At 43.6% G+C, this 12,447-nt stretch overlaps 1 protein-coding gene across 1 annotated transcript in view; it reads left to right on the top strand.

Annotated features, from left to right (window-relative positions):
- Positions 1–12,447, top strand: part of ANKRD44 (ankyrin repeat domain 44) — a 1,197,127-nt gene that overhangs the window by 1,079,344 nt on the left and 105,336 nt on the right. Inside the window, exon 24 of the mRNA XM_088456231.1 lies at positions 6,695–6,778. Within this exon, the coding sequence (XP_088312357.1) occupies positions 6,695–6,778 (84 nt within the window). The remainder of the gene's footprint in view (positions 1–6,694; positions 6,779–12,447) is intronic.

The raw sequence follows: 12,447 nt of genomic DNA, 5'->3' as shown, positions 1-12,447 counted from the left end.
ACATAAGGGTGGATGGGAGGGCCCAAGGACAATTCCATCTTGCACCTCTTTTTTTTCTTTGAATTATGTACTGTTTGGGGCCTAGTTTTTCAAACTGCCATCCTGTCTGCCACTGCAGTGTCACTCCTAGATGGGCCACGTGTTTGTGCCGCCCACTCGCGTCGCTTAGCATAGTCATCCAGCTACCTCGGTGCAACCTTTTGGACATAAAAACACTATTGTGAGGTGTTCAGAATAGACTGGAAATGAGTGGAAATTAAGGTTATTGAGGTTAATAATAGCATAGGAGCAGAAAAACCCACAAATTCTGTGATTTTAGCTGTTTTTATGCTTTTTTAAAAAAAAATACAGATCCAAAACACAAAACCCAGAACCCAAAACACGGAAGGGTGGTTTTGGCAAAACCAATCCAGATCCAAAACCAAAACACAAAACACGAAAAGTGGCCGGTGCACACTCCTAATACAAAGGGAGATTCTCACATTAACATAAACTAGTACTGCATAGAAAACCAGGGAAAAGGGGAATGGGGAAATGTAATTTGAGCACAGGATCTTATATATTAAGTTATGTATAAGTGATTATGAAGTAGAAAGAAAAATATGACAATCCACAATCATAAATATCAAACCCTATTACGGGTATCAAAAAATATCAGGTGTGGAGGTGCTACCCTTGAGAGTACAGATTGACATAGTTTGGGGAAGAAAGAGAAAACTCATTTTCGGGGGCACTCAGGTGTGATGATTTATAGTAAGAACGATATATATTAATATATGGCCCTTCTGTTTAAAATAACAGCCGTAGAATATCGACAACAAAAAATAAACAAACACAAAACATGAAAAGACATATAATTGCAATAAATATCACAAATGTGTGAAGCTGAGTGAAATAGTACAAATTGGTCTCTAATTCTCTATCTCATATAGTGTTGAGACCAAAAGACAACAAAAAGTCTCTAAATCCAATGACTACGTGATATTATAATAGCACAATGGCTAATCAAAATTGCAGCAGACACAGAGACATCAAAAAGCTCTTCAGAAAAAAATAATAATGATAATGCGTCTTCAATATAGATTACATGAGGTATCACAAGAAGATTCCTAGTACATGCTGATACTTTTTAATGCAAAGAAAAGCGGTCAAATAAATCAAAAATAAATGACCCTTTAAGTATGTTAATGTATGTCAATCACAGGTTGTTGTGAGAGGCAGATCGCGCACAAGCCGCCTGTGAGGTTACCCAGGTACTGGTAGACAGTTAGATACAGATAAAAATTCAACTACTCCCTTATATGGAGTCTTCAAAACAGCAGCTGCTGCGTGCCATTATACTATATCATTGAATGGCACGTGAGCGTACTATTTGGCACTCCCAGGGTAGCGACTAAGTGTAATGAGTATCTGCTTTTGGACCACGTTCAAAAGAAGGTCCTGGTACAGATAGTGCAGGAGCCTCTTATGGCCTGATCCCAATGAGAGTACTCATAGAAATCGTAGTAGTTATACAATAAATAGATTTAATAACACAGCATAGGATCGCAATCTGTGCTGCTGCCGATCATATACCATAAGGTAGTGGTGAGTGGTGGGAAACCCAGATCACGTATGCAGTGATAAGAAGAAAGAAAATTAGTGTAGCTGCACTGTGGCTGATATAGAGTGAGTAGAACTCTGTTGCCCTTAAGGTATTGCAGGGTCTCATACACATCTCTGTATTGTATAGCCGCTAAGTGCGCTGGAAAAGCAAATATGTAGAAAGTACCTGGGTGCTCACATACAGGGAGCCGGTGTAAGATGGAGGAAATCTGCCACAAGAAGAGCCTGTCAGTGTGCTGCTATGAAGAATCCCGCCTGTACACAGCCGGATTTGCGGGTCTGAGACGCGCGTTTCACTATCGCTTCCTCAGTCAGATGCCGGTGGGCTGGAGTACACAGGTGATCTTTACCCTGTGTAGCGACCAATGAGAGGGCGGCTGCTGTGTGTCGCAAGTGTAATGCCCTTGTTGATAGGTCCAAGTGTTCACTCCCTCTATTGGCCCACAGCAACAAGAGAGAGTGAGTCATAGGGGGGGGAGGTGTTAAATTAGATGAAGCTAATAACGATCAGACTTCCAGACTTAGGTGGAAAACCTGACTTGTAAATAAGTAGTCTGACTTGCAGCAATGGTTAATATTGATTAAGGCACACAGTAATCACTAGTCTCAGAAATACAATTGTAAGTGAAAGGAACATATAAATAAAATTATGATATTAAGTAATTTGCATGAAATACAACTGAATAGAATTAAGAGGGATATATATATAAAGACAACTATAAACATTATAAAAAATATATATAGAGATAGTGAGGGTGAGATTAGATATATATGAAAATGCATTAAAATGAAATAAAAATAAAAATAAATATAAAATAAGAAAAAGAAACATAAACACTAATAGATAAATGAAAATAATAAATTATATAAATAAAACAATTAAATAGGTTGTGGCCAAATAGGTGTTGTGTAAGGTGAATACCATAAGAAATGTGAAACAAACAAATGAAAATAAAAATAATTATAATAAAATAGTATTGGGAAGAAAATAAATAGAAATATCATGTAAATGAATAAATAGGTTAATAAATGAGTAACCAGGGACTGAAGTGTTATAAGTGGTAGAATTTGCAATCTTATAGTTATGTTGATACAAATGAATATAGTGGTAAAAAATATATAAATCGAAAATATTAACAATGAAAATTATAATAAATGATAAAAATAAATAATTTGTAAGTAAATTAATAAATAATTGCTAAATAATAAGATATATATTATAAGTATAAATGTATATAGAAAGAATTAATAATTAAACAATCTGAGAAAAATATATATAAGGAAATAAGAAATAGTCCTTTCTACAGTACTGGGTACTGAAAATTGTCATATAGTAAGATGTTATATGGAGTTTTAGTAAGGCTCGAAGTATCGGGTTTGGAAGTTCTATCACCGTCCTACTGAAGTAATGACTGGGTCGGAGTTTTACCTCTGACAATCGTCCATTTCTGCTTGCATGTGAGAATTTATCATGTATAATGCAAATATTGCTGAAAGTCTCACTTGCAAGCAGAAATGGACGATTGTCGGAGGTAAAACTCCGACCCAGTCATTACTTCAGTAGGACGGTGATAGAACTTCCAAACCCGATACTTCGAGCCTTACTAAAACTCCATATAACATCTTACTATATCACAATTTCATTTACACGATATTTCTATTTATATTCTTCCCAATACTATTTTATTATAATTATTTTTATTTTTGTTTGTTTCACATTTCTTATGGTATTCACCTTACACAACACCTATTTGGCCACAACCTATTTAATTGTTTTATTTATATAATTTATTATTTTCATTTATCTATTAGTGTTTATGTTTCTTTTTCTTATTTTATATTTATTTTTATTTTAATTTCATTTTAATGCATTTTCATATATAGCTACTCTCACCCTCACTATCTCTATATATATTTTTTATAATGTTTATAGTTGTCTATATATATTCCTCTTAATTCTATTCAGTTGTATTTCATGCAAATTACTTAATATCATAATTTTATTTATATGTTCCTTTCACTTACAATTGTATTTCTGAGACTAGTGATTACTGTGTGCCAATCAATATTAACCATTGCTGCAAGTCAGACTACTTATTTACAAGTCAGGTTTTCCACCTAAGTCTGGAAGTCTGATCATTATTAGCTTCATCTATTTTAACACCTCCCCCCCTATGACTCACTCTCTCTTGTTGCTGTGGGCCAATAGAGGGAGTGAACACTTGGACCTATCAACAAGGGCATTACACTTGCGACACACAGCAGCCGCCCTCTCATTGGTCGCTACACAGGGTAAAGATCACCTGTGTACTCCAGCCCACCGGCATCTGACTGAGGAAGCGATAGTGAAACGCGCGTCTCAGACCCGCAAATCCGGCTGTGTACAGGCGGGATTCTTCATAGCAGCACACTGACAGGCTCTTCTTGTGGCAGATTTCCTCCATCTTACACCGGCTCCCTGTATGTGAGCACCCAGGTACTTTCTACATATTTGCTTTTCCAGCGCACTTAGCGGCTATACAATACAGAGATGAGTATGTGACCCTGCAATACCTTAAGGGCAACAGAGTTCTACTCACTCTATATCAGTCACAATGCAGCTACACTAATTTTCTTTCTTCTTATCACTGCATACGTGATCTGGGTTTCCCACCACTCACCACTACCATATGGTATATGATCGGCAGCAGCACAGATTGCGATCCTATGCTGTGTTATTAAATCTATTTATTGTATAACTACTACAATTTCTATGAGTACTCTCATTGGTGTCCGGCCATTTGAGGCTCCTGCACTGTCTATACCAGGACCTTCTTTTGAACGTGGTCTAAAAGCAGATACTCATTACACTTATTCCCTACCCTGGGAGTGCCAAATAGTACGCTCACGTGCCATTCAATGATATAGTATAATGGCACGCAGCAGCTGCTGTTTTGAAGACTCCATATAAGGGAGTAGTTGAATTTTTATCTGTATCTAACTGTCTACCAGTACCTGGGTAACCTCACAGGCAGCTTGTGCGCGATCTACCTCTCACAACAACCTGTGATTGACATACATTAACATACTTAAAGGGTCATTTATTTTTGATTTATTTGACCTCTTTTCTTTGCATTAAAAAGTATCAGCATGTACTAGGAATCTTCTTGTGATACCTCATATAATCTATATTGAAGACGCATTATCATTATTATTTTTTTCTGAAGAGCTTTTTGATGTCTCTGTGTCTGCTGCAATTTTGATTAGCCATTGTGCTATTATAATATCACGTAGTCATTGGATTTAGAGACTTTTTGTTGTGTTTTGGTCTCAACACTATATGAGATAGAGAATTAGAGACCAATTTGTACTATTTCACTCAGCTTCACACATTTGTGATATTTATTGCAATTATATGTCTTTTCATGTTTTGTGTTTGTTTGTTTTTTGCCGTCGATATTCTACGGCTGTTATTTTAAACAGTAGGGCCATATATTAACGGGTTCAGACTTGTTGTTGGCATTTTAAAGTATATCCAATAAAAGTTATTTATTACTATATATCATTCTTACTATAAATCATCACACCTGAGTGCCCCCGAAAAAGAGAGTTTTCTCTTTCTTCCCCAAACTACAATAAACTAGTACTGTAAGCAGGCAAATATACCATACGGAAGAGTGTCCACAGATGTGTCCAACTCAGAATAGCCTACTATCTCAATTTATAATTCCACCCTCTCCACTGCTTTTGACTCTTCTGCCCCAGCTTTCACCCTCAGACTTCATCCCTCTACACCCTAATTCTGGCTTTATAAACTCACTTGCTACTGTACCTACAGAAATGTACCAAAATGGCTGAACTGTACTAGAGTAAGACACATACTCCTTGCTTGGATTCCTTCTCTTCTATCTACACCTCCTCACATGGAAATCTCCTAAGCTCCCCTGATCTCCAATGGTGACACTTATATTTATAGATGTGCCCTCATACACCTACCCTTTTTACACCATATGGCGCAAGACGCCTGAAGCAACTCTGATGTTCTGCCACAGGTAGTGATTCTCGAAACTCATACCACATTCCAGAATTTTGTGTCTTATGCGCATCATACTGTAGCTGCAGGCAAATCTGCTTATATTGTATTAGGTACTTAGGATTAGTATTTTTGTCACAAAAAATTGGATTAAAGGCACAGTTTAAGGATAACAATGTGTGGTGCGAGGCATAGTGCAGACCATTCATATTGGACCTCCATCACACGGGTCCCTGGGTCCACGGGGAGCCCACACCGCACACCCTGCACCCATATTTTTAATACTTACCACTCCGCAGCCAGAGTCTCATGTCGGCGCTGTTATCAGCACTGTCAAAATCACCTAGAAAATGGCCACCATAGCCATTTTCCTGGCGTTTTACACATGCGCAGTAGAGAAACCACTGGGACAATGTCTGCGGCATGGCGCATGCGCTGTAGACTGTGGGCACATTCTAGGGCTCAGAATCTACCAATATGATGCTGCGCTTAGTGCCCAGACTCCCTCCTGCCCTCTCTGCTCCTCCTTTGACTGATGCCTCACCTCTACTCTTGTTTATTCCTCCCATGCTAGCCTCCAGGATTTCTCTCGCCGTGCCCCCTACTTTTAAACACTCTCCCTAGCTTTAACCGATTCTTGAAAACGCACCTTTTCACTAGAGCCTACCAGCCCTTCTCTAAGTCCTCCATCACTCACTCCTCCTACCCACTTTATCTCATTCAGTTTTCCCACCACCTGTCTATCTCCCCTTTAGAATATATGCACTCGGGCAGGGCCCTCTTCCCACCTATTTCTTCCCCTGCTCTATTCTTACCACTAATGCTCATTCTCTTTTGTCTCCTCCCCCTCAGCGACTCTCTATCTACTACACGTTGCCCACCCCTTTCCCCTATAATTGTTTCTCCTTGTCTATTGTTTTATTGCAGTAATTGCATTTATGTTTTGTTCATTGCTGTGCAATGTATTTTTACTATGTTTTGGTTTTGGTTTTTATGTGAACCATTGTACAGCACTGTGTACACATTGTGGTGCCTAACAAATAAAAGATAATAACTCAATACTTTTCTTTATTTTAGAATAAATAATCATGAAAACTGTGCTGCAATGCTCATTGGATCTATTGACGCAAGCATTGTAAACGGCAAAGACAGAAAGGGGAGGTATGACACATAACAAAACAAAAAATAAATGGATAAATATACATATAATTACAGGATTATATAAAACTTGCATTGCAATGAGAATGTTTATAGCAAAAGATGTTTACTGCACAGGCATTTTACAATGTATACAGCATTTAATGCCTATAATTTGAACATGACTATTAGGGGTGCTTGTGGTACTGTAGAAAGGTCTCCTTCCCACTTCTAAATTAAAAAGGGATGAGAACCATAAAGGTTTGTTAATGTATACTGACAATGTTATTTAATGTAGACTGCTGGAAATTGATGACCGAATTTAAAATATTTTATTTAAATCATTTAAATGCTTGCTACTTTATGCACCAATACTCTGGGAGATCCAGAAGGATTCTCTGAAATTCTTCAGACAGTAGGCTTACAGTGGCTGTCTTGGCGTAAGGCAGTAATGGCTACTTCATGGGATGTCCACAGGTCTGGGATCAAAGTCAGAGGAAAGCCAATTTATATCCTGCTGCACAGTCAGTGTAAACTAGGAGCCTTCTATAGCGAGAAAGGGTAACAGCAATTAGAATATGCCTGTAGACCTCAAATTGTTGCTTGATGAGTGCCTGTATATTTAAAACAAAAGGGGGGACAGACAGGTGCAATGGGACATTGGATACGGGATGCAGTTGATATGCCGGCAGACGTGATACTGGCAGTCAAAATATCGACACTCCTGCCGCTCGGCATAATGCCGACACCGATAGCCCGATGGACGTCAGGATACCTGCGGCGGCATCCCGTCCGCCAGGAAGCCCGAACGTCCGGATGGTGGTAAGTATGCAAGATTAGCCAGAGATGGGGGAGGATTTAGGGTTAGGCACCCCCCAGGGAGGGTTAGGCTACAGGGAGGGGGGGTTAGGAATAGACACCCCCATGGGGAGGTTAGGATTAGGCCCCCGAGTGAGGGTTAGAGTGCAGGAAGGGGGGTTAGGCAGTTTACAAACACAGCTGTTTGTTATAGCAGCCAATGAAAGTCAGACAGACTCTCATTGGCTGCTGTGTCGTCCACAGAGGGAGCCGTCTGGAGCTCACTCATTAGCTCCACTTTCCGGCTCCCCCCGCAGCGGGTGATGGGAGAGACGTCATGACGTCTCTCCCATCCCATAGTACATAGCGAGAGAAGGTCCAGAGGAGTGGACAGCGGTGGTCATCGGCAGGAGCGGGGATCAGGTCAGTTGATTTTTTTTGTGTGTGTGTGTAAGGGGGCACGGGGACTCTCAGAGCATAAGAGGGGTGCTACTGGGGGCACTATATAGGGGGGCTGCTGCTGGGGGCACTGTTTGGGGATGGGGGCGATACTGGGGGCACTGTATGGGGAGGGTGGCCGCTACTGGGGGCACTGTATGGGGGAGTCTACTACTGGGGGAAATGCATAGGGGGATTACTACTGGGGGCAATGCATAGGGGGGATTACTACTGGGGGCACTGCATATGGGGGATTACTACTGGGGGCACTGCATAGGGGGGATTACTACTGTGGCAATGCATAGGGGGGATTACTACTGGGGCCACTGCATAGGGGGGACTACTACTGGGGCCACTGCATAGGGGGGACTACTACTGGGGCCACTGCATAGGTGGGACTACTACTGGGGCCACTGCATTGTTTTGCCCAGGGGCCTGTACTGCTGTTAAGACAGCCCTGGGGTTAGGCAATTCAGTTTAGGAAGCCCCCCCTCTTCTGTGTCCAGCCAGCCCCCCTTGTCTGTCCAACCAGCCCCCCTTATATGTGTCCAGCCAGCCCCCCTTGTATGTGTCCAGCCAGCCCTCTTATGTGTCCAGCCAGCCCCCCTTCTGTGAGTGTGTCCAGCAAGGCCCCCTTATGTGTCCAGCCAGCTCCCCTTATCTTTGTGTCCAGCCAACCCCCCCTTATGTGTGTATCCAGCCAGCCCCCCTACTCTGTGTATCCAGCCAGGCCCCCTTATGTGTCCAGCCAGGCCCCAGGGCTGCCGTCAGAAAAAAAAGTGGGGCCCAGGACTGACAAAATCATCAGGGCCCCCCACCCCCTTCACCCGCTACCTTATTCATACAGAAAAAAATGGCCAAAAAATATCAAACCTGCCCTCTTCTGTGTCCAGCCAGCCCTCCCTTGTCTGTCCTACCAGCCTCCCTTATGTGCGTCCAACCAGCCCTCCCTTGTCTGTCCAACCAGCCCCCCTTATGTGCGTCCAACCAGCCCTCCCTTGTCTGTCCAACCAGCCCCCCTTATGTGCGTCCAACCAGCCCCCCTTCTGTGTGTCCAGCCAGCTCTCCTTCTCTGTGTATCCAGCTAGGCCCCCTTATGTGTCCAGCCAAGCCCCCTTGTCCAGCCAGGCTTTCTTGTGTGTCCAGCCAGACCCCCTTCTATGTGTATCCAGCCAGCCCCCTTATGTGTTCATCCCTCCCACCCTCATACAGCGCAGTGGAGCGCATCATGCTTAAACTTTTTTACCAGCTTCGCGTGCCGCCCACTGCTGTCTGTCTCCTCTGTGTTCAGGGTAAGCACAGTCATTCCCGGACAGACCTGGCCTGCTAGAGCCGCGGTGAGTCCTAGTGCCCGCCGTCTAACTCTTATCTACTGGAGCCAGCAGCAGCAGTGCTGCTGTGCTCCGTAAAAAAAAGTCAGAAACTACAGGAGTAGGAGCGGGCCCCCCCTTTCTGCTAAGTGTCTGGGCCCGGGACTCCAGTCCTGACAGTACCCCACTGATGTCGGCCCTGCCCACCGGGGAGGTTAGGGTTAGGCACCACTAATCCAGGGTTAGGGTTAGGGGGGGAGAGGGGAGGGTTAGGATACTTACTAGCCGTAGTTGGGATCTTCAGCGTTTGGGCTCTCACTGTCGGTATTTGAACCTCACTGTCGGTATTTGAATCTCATACCGATTCCATTAGATATATCTGAGAGCACAAGAAGGCAGGGCAGAATTTGGCATATAAGGCCAAATGTAATACGGTGAGAATGTAGAAAAAGTGAGAGTTTAGCAGTAAATTCTCACATTGGTCAAGTTTTATCTTCAAGTGGGAAAACATCTGAATTTTGACTAAGTATTTTACTTTTCTGTTGCTATTTATTTAACTTATTGTTTGACTATTAATCAATAGCAAGATAAGCAGTACACTTTGCACAAATTTGGTCATCAGTCAAACATTTACATTCGTTGGAGGTCATTTATGAAATGTACAGTGCCTTACAATAGCTTGGCACCAATGTAAAGATGTATTCGAAGTCATAATTTTGCCGTACGCCAATCAGAGCGTCAGGCGTGGTGCGTCTAATATGCCGCACCTGGCCGCATCACTGCGTACTCAGGTGCAGCATAACATACTGAGACGCGGGTGAGTGTAACACTATTTTCCGTCCACCAAAGTTCGGCCTTCCTAAACTGAATTGCATATGCGTCAAAAAAGTTACAAAATACTTTAATACACTGGGTTTTTTTTGTGATTTGCTTGCGTCTTTGAACTCAGGAAACTAGTAGTTGCTATCATCATTGTATCTGTTATTTGAATTTTGGGCCTTGCCCATCAGCTTGACAATCAAGCCCCAAAATCTAGGCCCTGATTCAGAGCCGGACGCTCTGACAGAGCGCTCGCTCTGAATCAGGGCCGGCCTTCTTGTTTTTTAGAGCGGTCTCCTGGCCGCTCGCATAGCTGTGGGTGACCACCCACAGCTATAGCGAGCGGCCAGGAAGATGGTCGCGATTGTCAAGAGTCAGACCATCGGGCTTGCGACGAGACCCTTGCCGAAATCAGCCCCACTGACATCACTAGTGATGTCAGTGGGGCCGCCCCCAAACGGAGGTGTTCACATGGGAACGCATCCATTTGGGCAGCCACTCCCCCGGGTCACCCCCCAAAGGGGGCGTGCTGTCACTCAACATCGACAGCACGCCCCCTTTGGTACGAGACCCGGAGCGACGGTTTGCCCGTCGCTATCCGGGTCTCGCGCATGCGCACGATGGAACCGGCTCCGTCGTGCGCATGCGCACTGGGCCACCATCGACCCGCTTGCGAGCGCATAGCGCTTGCGAGCGGGTCTGAATCAGGCTCCTAGTGTCAACAATGACATTATAGGCCTGATTCACTACGGATCGCAATACTGTGTACGCATGGATTTCAACTGCGATAGCAAGCCAAACCACTGCGATCGCAATGCAAACTCAGCACCACATAAGGACACCCACTTTACCATACGCACATCTGTAATAGTGAATAGCGAAACCATCGGTACAATCGAGTACCATCAGACACATACGCATACTTGCACAAGCCCTGACCTCACTCAGAAATGGTAACAGCCACGCACGCTATGAGACCTAACACTGCGTATGGCTACGTCCCTGAAACGGCGTGCGAACACATTGGCACACCTGCGTTCGGCCGACAACCCCCCCGTCATCACCCACAAAAGGCACTTACTGTCAATCACTCTGGGATGGATCTGTGTAGCCGCAGCAATTACAGTGGCCAGCGCATGCAAACTGTGATGCGTACACATGCGCAGAATGCAACAATCGGCCGATTGTGTGCATATGCGATCCAAGCTGAATCAGGCCCTACAGTTGGTATCATCTTTGTACCGGTTATTAAGATATTTTATTTTCTCAGATACAGTCCACTGTGTATGCGGCATTCCTCCTATACCAAAGAGCGAGTACCCTTCGCCAATTTACTTGACACTATCTGTAACCTTTTCTATTACCGTGCTCCAATATAGGCAATGCACTTTCGCCCTGCTAGTCAGTAAAAATTTCACAGGACAGACAACACCGTAGTATCAACAATGAAATTAGAGATAGTATCTTCACTGTGGGGCCTATTCATCAACACTAAAATAACGTTTTTAAGGACATTTTCCTTAATTAACGTTATTTTAGTATTCATGAACACACTTAGCACAGGAGATATCACTGATATCTCCTTGCTAAGTCCCCCTGCGTTAATTTCCACACTCCCCATACATTAGTATGGGGATATGGAAATTATGCTATTCATCAAATTCCAAAAATTATGTATCTTCGGAATTTGATGGAGTTACTATTCGCCACTGTGAGGTGGCGAATAGCAGGTGACACTTACCTGCTTCCAGCTGGTGAGGTCCCCCGGCATCTTCCTCCGGCACTCTGGTCAGTCCTCTGGATCGCGTCAAATTGTAATACTAGCATTGTGTAGTGGGGGCGGGGTCAAAATTATGCGATCGCATGGCCCCCACCCCTGTCCCATCCACAAATGGCAGTCACATGTCCGGCCATACCCCCTTGTACCAGCCACACCCTGTTGATATGGCTGCTCCCTCCCTAAAGGGGCAGCCAGAAAGTCGGCAACCATGATATACAGTACATTGTCTATGCGGCACTTCTCCTATACCAATGAGCAGGTACCCTGTGCCAATTTGAACAGTTTGCGACTTTTTCATTTACAGTAGTGGGCGCCAATATAGGTGTGGGGCATTCCCTCTATACCAGTATACGTCAGTAAAAATAAAAATATCACAGAACAATTTAATTAAATAAAGACAATGTTTGCTGTCAGTACTGGATGTGACTGGCCGACAGTCAGGGAATGCTATTGTACTGTGGGGCTGATTCAGACCCGCTCGCAAGCTGGTCGATGTTTGCCCCCTGCGCATGCGCCGCCTCCGGCATGTGCATGCACGAGACCCGGCC

The sequence above is a fragment of the Taudactylus pleione genome, unplaced genomic scaffold, assembly GCF_031769625.1.
Source record: "Taudactylus pleione unplaced genomic scaffold, aTauple2 ptg000690l, whole genome shotgun sequence".
Lineage (NCBI taxonomy): Eukaryota > Metazoa > Chordata > Amphibia > Anura > Myobatrachidae > Taudactylus > Taudactylus pleione.
Note: the sequence above shows the minus strand (reverse complement) of the source record. Positions and strands in the feature narration are given on the sequence as shown.